The following is a 20,539-nucleotide window of genomic DNA, read 5'->3' on the forward strand; positions in this document are numbered from 1 at the left end:
TAGAAAAGCCCGGGACACGGAAGTGAGGCCCTGTCTCAAGAAGAAACATCGGAGACTTTTAAAAGCAGGGAGTGAAACAGAGGACAGCACAGCATTGTTAATACTGGCCCTTGTTTCAGTGGGAAAAGGCAATAATAAGCCGTGTATCTCCTGGATTCTCGAATCGATTGTTCATGATCTGAGATGTTCCCTCCATTTCCAGTTATGCATTGTATGCTGGAATTGCAGTTGGCACATTTTGTGCAAAAATTGTAATGCTGACGAAAGTGGACATGTTCCCTGAAGTAAGAGGGACAGAATTTGGGTGTGTCTTCAGGCTCTCTGGCTTACCAGGAATGAAGATCCTGGCTGTAGGGATTTTCCCAACATGTCTTAGACTGTAAGGAACAGGGCAGAATTGAGGCCCGGCGCCAAGGCCTCGAGGTGTAAAGAAACAGCCCTGGCTTCAGGGCCCATGAAATTAGGATAATTTTAAGGAGGATGGTGGAATGAGAGGACTGTGTCCTTTGGCCCCGTTTCTTTCCCTTGTCTTTTCATGGGCCAGGTGTGCTCCATCAGAAGGCTTCCTGTGCCTGATGTAAAGTGTCCCGGGGGAAGAAAGGGCACTGCTTAGAAAGATGCTCCACAGGGAGAAAGGAGCCACCATTTTCAGGAGAATGATCCCCAGAAGCATGAGCAATCCAGATGTAGTGGCTTCACACCTGGTGTGGGAGAGTCTCATCTCTTTAACCGGGACCTGGGCATTGGTGTCCTTTAATGCTCATAACTGCTTTTGAGGTGAGCCGAATTGATATCCTGCCTGCGTGTCATGCTCATTGCACTGTAGTTCACACACATGTCACACAGAAACACTCTGAATAAGCACATTTTTGTTCTTGAGCAAAGTTGCACCCAAGATTCTGTGGTTCTATGGAGCCCTGAGTTCTGTCCTGGACCTCTCTACTCTTGTGTAGGTCAACTTTGATCTCTGTACCTAATGAGAAATGGACTATGAAATCTAATCAACAAATATACAAAAGTAAGGGCCATTCTCCAAAATTGTGTCTCTCCAGTAGGTCATCTTTGATAACTGTACCTAACAAGAAATGCATATGTGATGATTCCAAATCAAAGAATCTCTTGGTTTTTCGCCATTTTATTTAATTCTGTTAAAGTTTAAATAGAGTTTAAAACCCAAGATTTGGCATGAAATCTAATCGTCAAATACACAAAAGGAAGGAGCCATTCTTCAAAATCTTTTCCACTGAAAGACCACCACTGATAAACAAGTGTCGTTGCATTACAGGGATCCTGCTTCCAAGATGCAACTTTCACAGCTGGATGATTGACCAAGAATCTCCTCTAATGCCATTTTTTTACCCCCAAAATGAGATTTATTTCAGGGCTTTCTGATTTTGTTTTAGTTGAATACACCCACTCTTGTGTTTCAATTTCTTTCAAACACCTTTAAATAATTAAGTATCTTGCTGCATCAGCCCTTATTTAACTACTGTCCACCCACAGAAACCATTACATTTATCCCTCAATTACCCTATTTACTAATGAAATATCAGGATTCAATTAATTTTTTTGTCTTAGGTTGTATCCTCTTGCATTCCTCAGAGAATTTAATGGACACAGCTTACATTGTGATTATGGAAGATTTGAAGCAGATTTACTTGTCAGTATTATGGTCAAATATGATAGGAGTGGAACCGGGTTAGGATAGGGGCTAAATATTTGCCTTATTTCATGTGAAACAATGCTAGTTAACAATTGTGTACATATTAAACAGTTTGTGTGTATGTGTGTATTTGTGTGTTTGTTTCTGGATGTGTGTGTATGCATTGAGAAGTACTTCCAAGCATGTGCATCTGTGAGATAAATCATTCTTTCACCGACTAAATGACAAGAAGTTATAACTACACTTTCTGACTTGAGAATTTGCAGCAATGTTATGTAATTAATACAGCATATACTTTGTCTTAATTAAGATGGAGAGATCAATGGAGTCAAATAGACATTCCAGAGATAACCTTCCCATTTTTGGCCAGTTGATTCCATATCATGTTGTAATGATCTGGCATTGGGGAGAAGACAAGTCTTTGCATGAAATGGTCTTGTGGAAGCAAGATATGCAAATAATAAAGCATCAAATGGGACTATTCCCCCCAATAGTGAATGTAGAAACATTCACTTAAGTTTGTTGAAATTCTCAATGCCCAAAATAGATTGTGAAACACTTTCAAGAAAACATGCTATAACCCAGAGACTAATTGATGACATCCACCGAAGTTATGACTGCAAGAAAAGAGAAATATTCATGGCATTTTTAATCCAAGGGTTTCTTGTATATGACAGAATTTTTTAAAAAGTCAAAATCCGAAAAGCTTCACAAATTGGAAGATATCTAAGGTAAAAACTTTTGTTTCTTAAAGGAACGATGAAAATAATTGCAATGTAACACACGGCATGTGTGATAATGTTTTAATACATATCTAAAAATGCCTTAAAATTCAATAGAAATAAAATAACAACTTCTAAAACTTGACAAAAGGAAACAACAAAAATTACACACTGGAAAAGCCTGGCTGACTGGAGTGACATCCTGTCTCAAGAAAGAACAGACAAACACACAAACAAGCAAAGGATTCTAAAAGCAGGGAATCAAACAGATACTTGTACACCATTCTTCCTACTAGCACTCTTCATAGTAGGAAAAGGCAAAAACAACCCAAATGTGTGGCGAATTACTTCATTAATTTTTTTAGGATCTGAAATACTGCCTCAATTTTCAGTTACTCATTGTGGGGAGAACCTGCAGTTACCACATTTGTTCCAAAATTTTATGCTGATGAAGGTAAACCTGTCCGGCATTCTCAGAGGGACAGAATTCTGGTGTTTCTCCAGGTTCCTTGGCTTACCAGGAATGAAGATCCGAGCTGTATAGACGTTTTTCAAAAGTATGTACTTGTGTATGTATGTATGTATGCATGTATGTATGTATGTATCTATGTCCTCTTTTTAAATTTAAAAATTACAGGATACATATGCAGAATGAGCAGGTTTGTTATATAGGTATCCTTTGCTATGGTGGTTCGTTGCACCTATTGACTTATCCTGTAAGTTTCTTTCCCTCACCCCCAGCCCTCAACGGGCCGTGTTGTGTGTTGTTCCTCTCACTGTGTCCTTGTTTCCTCAATGTTCAACTTTCACTTATTAGTGAGAACATGCGGTATTTGTTTTTTTTTGTTGTTGTTCCTGTGTTAGTTTGCTCAGTATGATGGCTTCCAGCTTCGTCCATGTGCCTGCAAAAGACATAATCTCATTCCTTTTTATGACTGCATAGTATTTTTTGGTGTATATGTACCACATTTTCTTTATCCAATCTAGCACTGAAGGGCATTTGGGTTGGTTTCATGTCTTTCCTATTGTATATAGTGCTGCAATAAACATACGTGTGCATGTGTCTTTATAGTGGAATGATTTATATTCCTTTGGGTACATAGCCAGTAATGGGGTTGCTGGGTCAAATGGTATTTCTGGTTCTAGATCCTTGAGGAATCGACCTACTGTCTTCCAAAATGGTTGAACTAATTTACAGTTTCACCAACAGTGTAAAAGCGTTCCTCTTTCTTCTGAGCCTCACCAGCATCTATTGTTTCTTAATTTGTTAATAATCACCATTCTGATGGGTGTGAGATGGTATCTCACTGTAATTTTGATTTTCATTTCTCTGATGATCAGTGTTGTTGAGCTTTTTAAAAATATATTTGTTGGTTGCATAAATGTCTTCTTTTGATAAGTTTCTGTTCATATCTTTTGCTCACTTTTGATGGGGTTGTTTGTTTTTTTGCTTGTAAATATGTTTAAGTTCCTTGTCAACTTTGGTTATTAGACCTTTGTCAGATGGGCAGATTGCAACAATTTTCTCCCATTCTGTAGGTTGCTTTTTCATGCTGATGATAGTTTCTTTGCTGTGCAGAAGGTCTTTAGTTTAATTAGATCCAATTTGTCAATTTTGGCTTTTGTTGCAATTGCTTTTGGCATTTTTGTCATGAAGTCTTTGCCCATGCCTATGTCCTGAATGGTATTGCTTAAGTTTTCTTCTAGGGTTTTTATGGTTTTGGATTTCACATTTAAGTCTTTAATCCGTCTTGAGTTAATTTTTGTATAAGGTGTAAGGAAGGGGTCCAGTTTTGGTTTTCTGCCTATGGCAAGCCAGTTTTCCCAGCAGCATTTACTGAATAGGAGATCCTTTCTCCCTTGCCTGTTTTTGTCAGGTTTGTCAAAGATCAGATGGCCGTAGATGTGTGGTGTTATTTCTGAGGTCTTTGTTCTGCTCCATTGGTCTATATGTCTGTTTTGGCAGCAGTAGCATGCTGTTTTGGTTACTGTAGCCTTCTAGTATGGTTTGAAGTTTGGTAGCGTAATGCCTCCAGCTTTGTTATTTTTGCTTACAATTGTCTTGGCTATACGGGGTATTCTTTGATTTCATATGAAATTTAAAATAGTTCTTTCTAATTCTGTGAAAAATGTCAATGGTAGCTTGATGGGTATAGCATTGAATCTATAAATTAGTTTGGGCAGTATGGCCATTTTTACAATATTTATTCTTCCTATTCATGAGGATGGAATGTTTTTCCATTCGTTTGTGTCCTCTCTTATTTCTTTGAGCAGTGGTTTACATATGTCCTTGAAGAGGTCCTTCACATCCCTTGTACTCCTAGCTGTATCCCTAGGTATTTTATTCTCTTTGTAGCAATTGTGAATGGGAGTTCATTCTTGATTTGGCTCTCTGCTTGACTATTGTTGATGTAAAGGAATGCTTGTGATTTTTGCACAATGATTTAATATCTTGAGACCTTGGTGAAGTTGCTTATCAGTTCAAGAAGTTTTTGAATTGAGATGATGGGGTTTTCTAAATATAAAGTCATGTCATCTGCAAACAGAGACAACTTCGCTTTCTCTCTTCCTATTTGAATACCCTTTATTTCTTTCTCTTGCCTGATAGCCCTGGTGAGAACTTCCAATACTATGTTGAAAAGAAGTGGTTACAGAGGGCATCCTTGTCTTGTACCAGTTTTCAAAGGGAGTGCTTCCAGCTTTCGCCTATTCAAAATGATGTGGGCTGTGGGTTTGTTATAAATAGCTCTTATTATTTTGCAATATGTTCCATCAGTACCTAGTTTACTGAGCGTTTTTAACATGAAGGGATGCTGAATTTTATCAAAGGCATTTTTGCATCTATTGAAATAATTGTCTGGTTTTTGTCTTTGGTTCTGTTTATGTGATCAATAACATTTATTCATTTGTGTATGTTGAACCAGCCTTTCATCCCAAAGATGCAGCCGACTTGATTGTGGTGGATAAGCTTTTTGATGTGCTGCTGGATTCTGTTTGCTAGTATTTTATTAGGAATTTTTGCATTGTTGTTGTCAGGGATATTGGCCTGGATTGAGCAAGTATGTGTGTGTGTATGTGTCTACCTTGGTTTGCCAGTAGGTTGATGTGTGAGTGTGTGTGACTTTGTGTGTGTGTGTGTTTGTGTGTGTGAATATGCGATAGAGAGCCAAACTAGAGCAGAGGAGGTTCCCTGGCCTGCCATGACATTAAATGTTCTGAATTCAAGATACCAAGAGAGGCATGAGACCCACAGTGGAAACTTCATGATGTGGCCAGGTTTCAGGGGTTTCTGGGAGCTGCCAGCGGGCATGTCTCAGGCTTGCTCCCACTGACAATCCATGTCTTCTCTCTAAATGGGAGATGGTTCTGTATGGAGAACAGACAACTTAGAGCATGATGTAAGGGTTCTGCCTCATACTCACTAGGAAAGGAAACAGTTTTCATCATCTCTCACTCCATTCCCATTGTAAATCTATAGACACAGGGGTCAGTTACCTGAAATATTAGCATAGCTAAAGTCCTCAGACCAAATTAGATGTCCTACCTTCTCATGTGGATCAGATCCTAAAAAAACAACTGCTTCCCGTGGTCATTATCTTTTCTCACAGGCCATTTCCAATCCAGAGGAAGACCTTCTAAAAGAGGTGATGGATGGGAGAGTGCTGACATACTATGTGAAGCTACTATTTGGAGTTGGACACGAGTGCATGTGACCTTGTGCCACAGCGGCAATGTGAGCTGGATGACAAATGGAGATTTGGACTTGTGATAATTGGCCTCTGTGTCATTGTGTGGAAGACTGACTGGTCCCTTTATTTCCTGTAGCTTGACTACCACACAAATGAATCCATTCAAGTGTTGGCAAGTGGAGCAGAGTCCCAGGACAGGTAAGGCACCTTCCCTGCTTTTTCTTAAGATCAATCCCCATGCCTAGAAATTAAAGTCACATCCCACACTATCATTAAAGTAGAGAGTGCATTCTGCAGGATGAGTGAAAAGGCATTTATGATTCTTGGGGGCAGATGTTCTACAGTTGCCTGTGCTAGTTCACGTCTTTCTGCAGATCACATTCTTAACCTCTAGAGAGTCTGGCAGGAACAGAGCCATACCTTTCCCAGTCTGCAATCTCTACAGGTACAGAAACACCCCCAGTTCAAGGATCTTCACACCTGGATTTAGGCCTACACCTGCAACTACCCCAGGTAAGTTTCCTTTTTCAAGGGCAAAGTTCGGACAATGCTGTTCAAACTCCAGGCAACAAGCAACATCTAGGGAATGTGCTTTTAGGTAGGGTCAGCATAATATCGCACTCTGGGAGACATTTTTATTTTAAAGTTCTAGAGGGTGATGCTGCTGGCGGCTCCCTCCCAATCTGCACCATTTGCAGCCTCTTTTGAAGACAGAGAACTGAAGGCTGTCCTTCGAATGGAGCAGTGTGATTCCAAAAAAAGAGATGCTCCTTGTGGTCCTGGGACCAGGGATAGGACTCCAGTTGAGCCTGGTGGAAGAGGTCCTCGTCCTAGCCCAATGGAGAGCCATGCAGCTGAGCTTGGGTGATGTGGTCCGCGTGGTTGTTTCTGACTGTGTCCTGAGGTTGCAGGATGGCTTGCAGTTCCCTATGCAGATCCAATGCATCTTTTGCTTTTTTGCTTCTACAACCTGGAATTTATATGTTCAAGATGGAGCCATCTCAGCCATGGCAACAGAGAATGTACCACTCCCACGTGAGGAAGAGGGGTAGGCAGTGCTCTTGTATCACCAGCCCTTAATGAGACCCTGAGGAAACCACATCATGGAGATCAGCCCTTCTCTCCTGTAAGGAACTCATCCTATGAAAGAGCAATTGGTGGCTGCAAGAGCTGTCTCTGGGACAGCTGTTCATGTCTATATCTGCAGGGTAACCCTCATAGTCATATGCAGTCATATCCATCGTCATATCTGGAGTCAGTCTCCAGTTCAACTGAGTGAATGGAGAAACTAAACATTTATTACTGAATAATAACATTAATAAACCATCTTAATGATAGTAATAATAAACATATTGATGAGTATTAACAGGAATGATGATGATTATTATGATACTAATATCCATAATTAATAATTTTAATATTGATAGTACTGCTAACCCTGTGGACTTGGGACCTAAAGAGCAGTTTCCCCTGACAATTATCCCATATTTGGCCAAATGGGGTAATATTGAGTTCCAGAAGGCAAAGATTAACATTCAGAAAAACAGGAAAAACAAACTGCAGGTAGGCATGTGCACATATGGGGACTCTATGGATAAATACTAAAGTGACTCTTGCTCTGGATCTCCATGCTAACAAACATGCACCAGCTTTCAGGAGGTAGGACAGCTGGCTGATGTGGCAAGGCTTCTTGAGGACATGGCAGGAGTCAGAAATCACACATGCTGCCCAGCAGCAGAGCTCATGACAAGCAGTAAACCCCAGCGAAAGGACCTGGCTGCCCTTCTGCCATCTGCTCTCCCATGGCCTCTCTTGACTGGTACATCTAGGCACTGGAGTAACCTTCATTGGCTATAGGAGGGCATAATCCTCAGTATTCTTCCACCTGCAAGAAAGACAAAAATTAACTGAACACCATGGCTTCTGGGTATCCTTAGTGGGCTTAGCATATTTTGCTTTTGCTTTAACAGGCCAGTTATCCAGGCAGTGACTTTCTGTACAGCTACAGTCACCTCTGGACACCTGCAGAGACTTTAAAATTTCCAGAAGGTCAGAAATTTTTGGAGACCTTTCTCATGGCTACATTGCCTGCAAAGGTGAATCAATAAGCTTCTGAACTGACTTGGAAAATGTTGCAGAGACTCTTGTGAACAGATAGACCCTCTCCTGCCACTCCAGATAGACGTATCTGGGTCACACACACCTAATTTAACAACTTCTCATTATCTCAGGTGGGCAACAGACAGCAATTTAGGACCTATCCCAGTGTGGATGAAAGACATTGAGTTGGCTTAGAAAAATATTAGATAGACTAGATGTGGCAAGAAAGCCCATTCTGGGGATCAAAAGCCTGCACATAGAGTTGTTGACACATAAAGGGTATGTATAAATTCTTTCTCAGCCCATGAGATCAGGATGTACTTCATCAGTATACCATGCTGGTATAAAGAGATTCTTGCCTCCAAAGGGACTCAGAATATTTCAGGGAACCTGTATTAGTCCATTTTTACACTGTCGTAAAGACACTACCCCACACTAGGTAATTTACAAAGGGAAGGTGTTTAATTAATTCACAGTTCTGCATCGCTGGGGAGGCCTCAGGAAACTTACAGTCATGGTGGAAGGCAAGACAGAAGCAAGCACCTTTTTTCACAAGGTGGCAAAAAAGAGAAGTGAGTGAGCAGAAAAAAAAACCTCCAACTTTTAAAACCATCGGATCTCCTAAGAATTCACTCACTATCATGAGGATAGCATGAAGTAAACTTCTTCGACACATGGCGATCACAGGTCCCTCTGTCGATGTGTGGGGATAATAATTTGAGATGAGGTTTGGGTGGGGACACAGAGCCGAACCATATTATTCTGCTCCTGGCACCTCCCAAATCTCATGTCTTTTATACATATTGCAAAACCAATCATGCTTTCCCAACAGTCCCCCAAAGTCTTAACTGATTCCAGCATAACTCAAAACTCCAAGTCCAAAGTCTTATTTGAGATAAGTCCCTTCTGCCTATCAGCCTATAAAATTAAAAAAAAACAAACACAAAGTTAGTTACATCCACAATGGGGACCTCATGACCCTGACCAGGGCCTTATCCTACTGTGGCTCAACTGATATCCAAGATGCAAGACAAAGTCCTTTTTACTCTTTCCTCTAATCTCCTCTAGCAGAAGGAGGCGGTCTTTTTCGGAGCTGCAAGCTGTGCTGCCTGGGGTTGGGGGAGTGGTAATGCAAGTACTCCTTTAGCTGTCCTGGCTGGTGTCTCAGTAGGTTTTATGGCCACTCACCTCAGTACACTGGCTCTGAGTACAGTACTATTGTGTCTGCAGTAGTGTATGAGATGGAAAATAAGTCTCCATTCTCCAAGACTCTTCTTGAGCATGAAGGCTGCCTGATTGTTGAGATATAGCTACAGACTTTCCTCGCTGAGCCTAGCATGCACATGTTCCTCTGCTGGAAAAAAAACAAAAACAAACAAACCACCAAACAACTTCCCACAAGTGGAATGTTCTGGGACTCAAGGCCATCTAGATTATTTTGTCCCCAGGGTGCTCCCTTGATGTGGTGCACTTCCTCTTTCCTCAGAGTAGGAGGCCCTGAAATTCAGATTACTGCATATGCTGCTGCTGCTTCTCTGGGTCTAGCTACCCAGTGGGGCTGCCGCACACCAGGCTGGTGCTCAAGAATGTCCGCAATGGATCCAGTGATATAATCTGTCCTCAAGTCTCACAGCAGTGTGTATCAGCAGCTGATCAGATGGGGATGGCAGGGGAGTGATGTAGACTCTGAAAGATTCCTCGGTTATAAATAGTCCTAGTGTGTTGTGTATTGGATTTCTCAAATGCCAGGTGTAGTAGTAATGAACTCATCACATGGACGGACTCAGGGCCTCCTGCTTAGCCAGAATGATGCAAGCAATGGTAACAGTTGTGGTCACTCACAACTTTTCTCCTTCCTGGGTGCTATGTTATTCTACCTGCAGGTGCTGTAAAGGACTGTCAGTAGGCCTTCAGCCAGGAGGTGGTGCTTCCAAAAGACTGCCAGCTGTGATGGTAGTGGTGAGATTTGGACTTGCCTTATGTTACCCATGGGAGGCACTCTGGTGTCTCAGGAAATAGGTGGAGCCATAGAGCTTCTAAAAGTTTCTTCTGTTATTTGTGTTAATCTACCAGGGTAGGTGGTTGAGCAAAGCCAGGTGGGAACTAGGTCAGGTAAGGTGATGCTCTGGCTCTCTATGTGTGGGACAAGCAGTGGCTCCAGTGGGAATTGGAAGGCAGTTCTTGGGCCACTGGAGTAATTCTCCAGAGAGAAGTGAAGCTGTCTCTGCCTCTGTACAAGGAGAGTCCATGTGAAGAATGGGGAGTAGCAGCTTGGTAGTAAGCCCCATCCAGCTCCCACACACTTGGCAAGGCAGATCTCACACCCACAGTGTTCCAATGGGAGTAGCTAGCTAAGTTTCAAGAAGTCTGAGCTCAGAACTCAAAATTGGCCCATACCGTAAGTCTCCCCTATGGAGACAGCAACTGCAACCTTCAGGCCACACCCTTCCTGATCCACCTGCAGAGCAGGGGCCCCCAGTTGCTGTGCTTGCTGCTGCAGCACACTTCCCACTCACCTCTCAGTTCTGGCCTGGGGAGTTTGTCCCCAGTCAAGATTATATCACACATTTCAGTTGGGAGGTTGTCTCAACCTGTGACCACCATCTGAGTTAGCTGGCAGACTTCTAGGAGGTCCTGTCTAAGGTAGAATCAGAAATGGCTTCCCTCCATTCTACCAGAAACTGGGAATGTGCTGGAGATTCAAAGCACATCCCATTGCCACTCCTCATATACTCACCACTCTTCCCTAAATCAGCTCCAGCGCTGAGTAGGGTTAAGGCCTTCCCTCACGGCCTGGATTGATAGGTTTCCCAGTGGAAGTGTATATCTTAGAGTCAGTTTACCCTCCTGTCACACCCTGGAAACTTACAATTTTCTGCCTAGCTTATGGTGTAAGCTGCATCCTGCTGTTTCTTTCAAATGGTCTGTGGCTTATTTCAATTTTCCTGTTAAATTCCTGTGTAGCTTCTTCAAAGAAAGTTCACAGTGTGAGTCTCTACACACCATTTTGTCTTTCCAAGTGCAAGAGGCACACTAACAATGCCTTCAATCCACCATCTTGGAAAACAAAAGTAATGATTTTCTCATTTTTAAAAGTTTTGTTAAGATCTGTTAATGATTCACAAAGAAATAGTACTTGGGTATATTTGAAATTAGGATTTATTCATTTATGTTGATACGTGAAAATGCAAGACGGTTATCAAGATGGAAGTACTTAATATATATATTTTAATATTCTTAGATGCAAATAACTGCACTTTTGATGTATTTTTATTCTGTCTCAGTTTCATTTCAACTTAGGTTTAAGGGGTTCTTGATAATCTGACATGATAAGTGTTGTTGGAATTGGCATTAAAATCCACCATGCTCTACAGCCCTTCATCCTTCTTCGGCGGGCACCAATTTGATCTTCTACTACTTTGCAGACATCTCTTCTGCAAACACCAGACAAATTGAGACAATGACCTTCCGCAGGACCCAAACCACCTCTTACTGCAGGAAAGAAGATCCAGTGAGATAGTTAGTCCACAAATGGAATGCAAATCCATAAACACTCTTAAGTAACAGAATAAATTTAGTATGAGCATTTTTATGTGGGAGCTCTTGAAATGGTTGCTGCTCATATGTCAGAGACACATGCAGTTTAAGAAAGGTAGCAGTTCCAATCCTGGTTTGGCCCAACAGTCAGTGCATTTTTGGTGGGGAAAAGGGATGTGGAGGAGATGGTACATCTTCATCTTTTTCTCTGGGTTTTCTGTCAGAAAGGGATGTTGCTTACTCCAGTGGCAAAAAATGTCAGTGTCTTCTGCCAGAGTGGGTTACTGAGGGCCATGGTGGTTCCACCTTGTGGCTGATACAGATAGTCCCTTTCTGCTTTTGTTTCTAGCCAAAAAAGATGTTTCTCGCATCTCAGGTATGCTGATTTCAGCAGCTGTTTTCTCTATATGGCTATTTTTTTTCTTTCACTCTCTCTTTCTCTCTCTCTCTCTCTTTTTTTTTTTTTTTGGCTTCACTGTGCTGCCATAGTTTCTTAAATGGTCCCTTGAACCCTCCCAGGGCTATTTTGGTTTGTACATAACTATCTATATATTTTTTCTCTTGGGGGGAGTGTGTAGAGCTAAAGGCTGGTATATCCTGCTCCTGCTCCCCGAAAGTGACATTATTCCCCCAAGCTAGTATTTCAGGCTTTCAATCTATTCATGCTTTCATCTGTTTAAACATAAGTAGAAATTACTTTTTCTCTCCACATTTAGATTTGCTCTATCTACTTTTATTGCTAATAGTGTCTTAGTCATAGAATAGATTAGTTAGAAAAAAGTGTTTTTGACATTATAAATGATTCTTTCAATTTGTATCTAAAAGTGGAAAATGCTAGAAAGCTTAACATTTGTTATTGTATTCAGACCAGTATTTCCTCCAGATGACCTTTATTACAACAAAGATAATTTAATGAAGATCTCTCTAATGGTAAAGCTGATGGCTTTGTGCTATTACAATATCCTTAAAATAAAGTGACGGTCTGGTGGAAATAACAACTAAAGCAAGGATTAGGAAGAAAACAGTTAATACCTTCAATTTGGTCTCACTGTGCATTAAGAGTTTTCATTGTGTTAAGGATTTACTATACATTAAATAATTTAATGTTCATTTAATAATAAATGGATCTTATTAAATATGATTTTTAGAATTATAATCACATTACTTTTATTCACATCTGTCTACTGATGCCATTCCTAGATGAGAATGGTATAACATTATTTTATTTTTTTTCATTTTGCCACATCTTTACTTACTTAGGATTATGCTGTATCAAACAATGTATGTGTGGGAGTAATGGATGATTCAGGAATGCATGAGGAGGAGGTTTAAGCTCCTTAACCTTGAACAATTAAAATTAGCAACATAATATTGAAATACATACATAACACTCAAGTGGTACTTTCAAAATAGTGTATATTTCCTCTGTTTATTTGTAGCTTTTAAACCCAGCTAGAAGCATTCTATTTCCTTTAGGCACCATAAGTCTGAAAGTCTGTAGTGAAAACTACAAGTAGTAAATGATAATAATTCATGTGCTCCCACCTGTGGAAGAATCGAATGTCTTAGATAAAAAAAGATGGTGCAATTGGTGTACAAAGTATCTAGAATACAATTTGGTGGTGGATTTTCTGTTTCCATAGCAGAGTAACATATATAATATTCTCCTTTCATCAAGTTATTTAAATATGCCTTTGAACGGGGAGAATTGAAAATAATACTGTGAATCCTGGTAAACATTTTAAAATAATGAGAAGAATATTGCCTTTACAAAGTCAAAATTTGTCTGATTAAAACTCATATAGCAATTTCATAGCAAAACACTTCATTCAATCCTATTAAAATAAGAAGGAAAAGAAGAATACCCACTGTCAATGTTGTATTAATATAGTTCTAAAAGTTTTGGACAATGAAATAGGTTGTAAGAAGAGAAGTCAGGGGAGACTTGAGCCCATTGTTTTCCCTCTCCTTCTATACCTCCCAAAATACCATTGGAATGTTGTAACATTTTGAAGAATCTATAGCAGTGTCCCAAATCATAGAACAGTATGAATACATCTGAATCTGAGATATCTCCAAAAGATACAAAATAGGTGTGATTAGAATGAAAGAAAGATTTAGGCTTTTGGCCATGACTGCAAGTTAGCTGCTCTCAAATGACTGCTGCTATCGAACAAATACATTTTAGAGATCTCTTTGAAACATTTCTATTCTTGAAAACGGTTAGGCAAGTTCTTAAAATATCTCCTCTTTCAAACACAAAAATAGTCTGTGAACTGGAGCTTGAGCACTGGGCACTTTGTATTGGCTAGCTGATGGAGGGGTGTGAGGGTTTCCCAGATCTTCTGGGAAGATCTGCTATTATCAGCAATGCTAATGGTGGTACTACTGACTCTTGGGCCATCAGAAATTCCAGTTCGTTAATCCTGGAACTTCTATATTGAGATAAAGCATTGAGTCAGTTTCACATAGGAAGTTTGGATAATAGCATTCTCATTTCAGACCGTAGAATGATGGCAGATTAAGGATGAGCCACGAGTTCAGTATTAAAAATGATCAGGTAAGCAAGACACCATGAATAAAACTTAATGAAATGAATAGCACATTTAAATCCTTGAAAACTAAATGTATTGAAATTGTCAATGTGGAGAAATAATTAAGCAGCTGTGTATCGATTGTTTAAAGAAACAATCTACTCTTACAAAGAAGTAAAAACAATAGTAAAACAATATAGATGATAGAAAAAATGGGCAGGTCTGGCTGGGCGTGAAGGCTCATGCCTGTAATCGCAGCACTTTGGGAGGCCGAGGCAGGTGGATCACGAGGTCAGGAGTTCAAGAACAGCACCCCCAAGATGGTGAAAACTTGTCTCTACTAAAAAAAAAAAGTGTTTATATATATATAAATTAGCTGAACATGGTGGTGGGCACCTGTAGTCCCAGCTACTCAGGAGGCTGAGGCAGGAGAATCACTTGAACCCGGGAGGTGGAGGTTGCAGTGAGCCAAGATTGCACCACTGCATTCCAGCCTGGGCAACAGAGTGAGACTCTGTCTCCAAAAAAACAAAACAAAACAAAAAGGCAGGTCTGAATTAAAAAAAATTAACAATTAATGCAAGTTATTAATGATATATTAGATATAGGTAACAGGATAATTAGTAAAGAAAAAAATGCTTAAATGATATACCCAGAATGTAGCATGGAAACACAAGGTCTAACATTTATTTAATTCAAATATGGGGGGAGAAAGGTGTAAGAGGATTCAGCGTTTCAAGAGATTCTCAAAAAGAAATTAGGAAAAAGTATAAATCCATGGATTCAAAGACCGTATTTCTAACAGATGATATAAAAATAAATCCACATTACTTAAATTATAAATTATAAAACATTAAAACCAAAGACCAGACCATATAAACATTGAAAAAAGGACAATTTATAATGAAATAATATTTATCTGATTATTATAGTAAAGCAAAAACTAAAAATGAGTAAACTAGTATCAACAAATATTGAGAGAAAATAACTGTTAGTATAGAATTGGGTACTCAGTAATGCTGTCTTTCAAGAACAAAAGTAACAATATGAAATTGACAGATAAAAACTAAAATTGTTCACTATCAAGAGATCTGCAGCAAATAAAATTTCAAAGGCTATATATCAGGAAGAAAGAATTTAACCCAAAAGCTGATCTCAGAGTCAACTTGGAATTCCATAAATATCACTAAACTGATGATAATAGCAATACTTTCTGACATGGGGGGATTCTGAAAAGAAGCGAACTTTTACTTTTGTTTAAAGTTTAGAAAGCTATAGTAAAATGCTCTTGCCCTGACAAAGAGAATAAGCTGGATAATCTATAGATCATAGATTTCATTTTAAAAGACAGAGCTGAGGTCTCAAAAAAAGCTAATTAACTTAAATTCAGAGTAATGAAGCCCTACTGAAAAAAGAACGGATCCACAGATGATTTGTGTGTACCTGAGTTGCAGCAGCAGAAGCAGGAGGAAGCTGCCCCTGATGGAGATAAGAAGGAAACAAGTGAACCTCAAGCAAATGTTGAAAGGCTGAATGTGGGCTTGTGATAGTTTAGCATCTGTAGGGGCCCAAACACACTCACTCACTCACTAATGCTTTAATGCTTTTCTTTTCTTTCTTTCTTTCTCTTTCTTTCTTTCTTTCTTTCTTTCTTTCTTTCTTTCTTTCTTTCTTTCTTTCTTTCTTTCTTTCTTTCCTTTCTTTCTTTTCTTTTCTTTCTTTCTTTCTCTCTTTTCTTCCTTTTTTTTTTTATTTTTTTGACGGAGTCTCACTCTGTCACCCAGGCTAGAGTGCAATGGCATGATCTCGGCTCACTACAACCTCCGCCTCCAGGGTTCAAGCGATTGTCCTGCCTCAGCCTCCCGAGTAGCTGGAACTACAGGCACGTGCCACCACACTCTGCTAATTTTTTGTATTAGTAGAGACAGGGTTTCACCGTGTTGGCCACTGACCTCGTGATCCCAAAGTGCTGGGATTACAGTGCCTCGGCCTCCCAAAGTGCTGGGATTACAGGCGTGAGCCACCGCACCCGGCCCCACTAATGGTTTTTTCATGACCTATCTTGTGTGCTCCTAGGTAAGATCAGATGGAGAGCAGGTGAACTACCTGAGACACTTTTGAGGGACAGGCATGTAGGAACTGCTGCAATTTGAGGTCAGAGAAAGGTAAAGGTCACACTGTGAGAATCGGGAAAATCCTCTGTTACTGGGGAGTGGGTTGGGGAGCTGAGAGAATCCCCCCTTCACTCTCTTTTCTCACAGGTGCATAAGAAGAGAGGCCTGATGAGGTCTGAAGGCAGGGGAGGGCAGGTAGCTGAGAGAAGTAGATTCTCTGGTCTTTCACTGAGTGTGAGGCAGCTACTGCCCGTTGTTGGGCAAGGGATGGGAGCCCTGAGAGATTCTTGAGGTGCAGAGATAGAGGCTTGCTGAGGATGAAAGTGGACAGGAAAGCTAAGAGAAGCTCCAATGCTGACCATGGCACTCTGCAAGAAGAGAAAATCTGTATGTAGAGGTTTCTGAGGGAAAATCATGAGTTCAGTTTTGGATATATATTACTTTTGAAATCAAGTGTCCAAGTAGATATATCAGTTATGCAGTTGGATAATTTATTATAAGCCTGGAGTTCAGAAGGAGGTCCAAAAGGAGAATTTAAAGGGATGAGACTTGCTGAGCCCCTCCAAAGAGTGTGTGGTGAGGGAGAAGAGAAGAGGACCAGGAACTGAGCTCTGGAGCTCTCCAATAGGAGGTGTGATGCAAAAAGATGAGGAAGAAACAAAGGAAGCCGAAGTGGTAGCTCCAGTGAGATAGGCTGAGACTCAAGTGAATGTGCTGTCCTGGAAGCCAAGTGAAGAAAGTATACTGTGAAGAAGGAAGTGATTATTTGTGTCAAATGCTGCTAATAGGCCAATTAAAGTTGTAGTGAAAAATGATTACTGGATCTAGCAATGTGGAGATTATTCGTAACTTTGACAAAAGTGGTGTCAATATCATGATCGAAAAAGGGGGAGAGAGCCTGATTGGGATATATTTAAGAAACAATGAGAGGAGAGGAATTGAAGACAGAGAGTATGGACAGCTCTTTTAAGATGTTTTGCTGAAAAGTAGAGCAAAAAATGGGATGACAGCTGTCATCAGAAGAAAAGCAAGGACATTCTTTTTCTTAGATCAGAAAAACAACAGCATATTTGTATGCTGATGGTAATCATTTACTAGCATCAAAATTGATGACACAGTCATGATATAGTGAACTGCAACAGGAAAATCCCCAAGTACACAGTGAAGAGGGAATATAATGCACAAATTTAAAAATTATTTGAATCTCTGAAACATCTGTTTTGATATTAACCTTTCATTCCTGCAATAGTTATTTTAAGCATGTTCTCATTTTCTCTTGTTCAGCGTTGCCAGGTTATTATAAAGTGTATTAGACTTTTTGAAAAACATTTTTTAAAATATTAGTTTTTTCTCATTTATTTCATTAATTTATATTTTGTATTTATAATTTTCCCTTTATCTTCTTTAGGGTTATTATGCTGTTTTTTTTCCAAAAGCCCCCAAAATGCATGCTTAGCCATTAAATTTTAGCCATTTTTGTATTGAAAGTTATGTTACCCATTTCTGTGTGGTTACCTGTAATATACCGTGAGCAGCACTTCTTGGTGTCTTTGCTCCTTATTAATTCACTTGTCTGAAGTTCCTTTAACTCTCCTTTCTGGTCCTCAGTTTCACTTTGCAAATCATTTTTTATTCATAACCACATAAATCATAATTTATTTTGAAAAGTCTCTCATAAAATTTTCACTTATTCTAGGATTATAATTTTTCCATTTGTCTCTTAGAATGAAACTTTCAGATTTGTCAACACTCATTTAGCAGTAGCTCCTATTGATAGGATTCCACCATCTCTTTTGACCTAGTAAGTGAATATAATAATAGATGCCACAGAGATTCAATCCTGTCAGATTTAACTGCCTACATATAAATTTCCATGTCCCGCAAAGGCATCTCATTGAGGTCATGTCCTGTTGTAACCTTACTTTGTACCTTGAGATGCTTGGTGGGGCATGGAAATTTATATGCAGGCAGTTTCCTCTCACAGGATTGAATTTCAGCAGCATCCATTATTATATCCACTCACTAGGTCAAAAGACATGGATGGAATCTTATCAACAGGAGCTACTGCTAAATGAGTCTCTTTTCTATTTTTCCCTATTATAATCCTAGTGAAGCTGTAAATATTAGGTTCTTGAACCCACAGGACTGATTCTAGGATCTTGTCTGGCCAGGGATATAGCCTTCTCATCTGCAGAACCTTATAGTAATCAGCTACCAAATTACCTGGGGATAAGAGAATTGAAAAAAGAAGGAGAATAAGGAGAAGCAAATGGAGTCTCACGGCTGAAGGGCCAGCATCAATGTGGGTTGAGCCTGGATTCTCTGGGCATTGTGGGTCTGGGCCTTTTTATGATGCTCTCTGAGTCTGTGATTTGTTCTTGGTCAGAAGAGCCTAACGAAAAGAGAATAACTAAATCTCCCACAGGAAACTTCCAGGGACACACAAGTACATAAATGTGGTGATATCTCAATGGAATAGAAAGCAGGTGAATGCTATTTATTTCCCAAAGATTCAGGATGTCTTTATTGTCACCTGCTTTCTTTATTATTTTTGACATGCACATGCAATAATCATTGATCTCACTTTATACATCTATTGTTTGCCAGGCAATATAGTAGGAACTGAAGTAAAACTGTTATACACAAACAGTACATAATTAATGGATATAGTTTGGCAAGTTTGCACATATATATTATCTTGTTACCACACCAATATCCAATTTGGAGGTTACATCACCTCCAAATGTTTCCTACGTCCCTTTACTGTTGTTGTTGTCAGAATCCCTAAGATCGACCCTCTTAACAAATTGTTAAATACAAAATACCTCATTGTTAACTATAGGTACTATGTTTTGGAGCCTATCTCTGTAATTGACTCATTTTGTATAGCTTTAACCCTTGAACAATAACTCCCCATATTGCTCTTTCCTCACTCAGTAAAACACCAAAGTCTTTTAAAGCACATTCTATATAATCCACTTTATGAAGCTTTTCCTAACACTCTTTTATCTGTTCCCCCCCAGTAAAGGGAACTACTAGTATAAAAATTACCTATTTTGGATTACTGTGTCTTTTACAAACATTATTTTATGAACCCATTTAACACTTATCTCCCATTATCTTATTATGAAGTAAAATAAAACTTGACGTGATTTTAAAAAACGAAATCACAAAAGGGCTTTGTTAAATTATGATGTACCACTGCTTATTTGTAACAATTCAAGTTACACTAGGGGTTTTTAAAAATCTTTTGTTTTTATTTGTTGCATATTGTAAGCACAGTGTCTTTTCCAGCTATTTGCTTTGGGAAGAAAAGTTAGAGTTACAATGAACATCATAGGCTATCTTGTCTAGTCACTTACATTACAGATGAGGAAATGAGCTGAGGGAAAGGAAGAAACTTGCCCAGGATCACCCAGTGATCTAGCGAGGAAGGCGATAGAGACAGCACTAAGGCTTGGTATTCAGAGCCTCATTCTGTTTTCTCCTCTTGCCCCTTCTCTGTTTCCTCCTCTCTTCCCCAGCCTTCCAGAAATACTTTACAGTTCTGCTGCAATGTCTACCTAAGGACATCCAGAGGAGACCTCACTTTTCATTAGACTGCTTTTTTAAGCACTGTCTTGCATTTTCTTCTTCAGTCTTGTTGTATCCCATTTTTGGCATAAGTAATGCTTCTGCTGTGCTGTTCTATCCAATTAGTTTCTTCTATTTTCATTGAGAGAAAATTAAAACAAAAAAACCATTAGTTTATCTAAATTTGGAAGTTTTAAAACTTGATTAGAATTTCCCGGGATATGGATGTAAGGCATATATTTTAAAATATTTTTCATTTTCAAAATTAAAAATCAAACCCATATATTTAGCCAGGATGACTACTTGATAACTACTAATCAGATGGGTCTTCAGCAACGCCACAAGGATAAACATCATATAAATCAATTCCCTGGTGTTATGTGCTACTGAGTTAATGCAATTTGATATGGGATCACCTTTAAGCAGGCTTTACGGAGTCACACAAAGGAACAGCACAACAGAACCATAGGGTGGAATGTATAGGGAAAGCTGGGATGTAAAACCCAGCCTTGACTCTGACATTTACTCCACTGTTGGGAAAAGCACTTTAGTTCCCAGAGCCTTAATATTTTCCTCTATAAAACAGGAAAAATAGAGCCATATTTAA

The 20,539-nt window shown here is 39.5% G+C and overlaps 1 protein-coding gene across 1 annotated transcript in view; it reads left to right on the forward strand.

The window, feature by feature from the left end:
* The window catches only part of LOC129398572 (uncharacterized), a 200,869-nt gene that overhangs the window by 13,882 nt on the left and 166,448 nt on the right, over window positions 1-20,539 (forward strand). Inside the window, exons 3-4 of the mRNA XM_055116261.2 lie at window positions 5,994-6,118; window positions 6,211-6,272. Coding sequence (XP_054972236.1) covers window positions 5,994-6,118; window positions 6,211-6,272 — 187 coding nt within the window. The remainder of the gene's footprint in view (window positions 1-5,993; window positions 6,119-6,210; window positions 6,273-20,539) is intronic.

Source organism: Pan paniscus, chromosome 7 (assembly GCF_029289425.2).
Source record: "Pan paniscus chromosome 7, NHGRI_mPanPan1-v2.0_pri, whole genome shotgun sequence".
Classification (NCBI taxonomy): domain Eukaryota; kingdom Metazoa; phylum Chordata; class Mammalia; order Primates; family Hominidae; genus Pan; species Pan paniscus.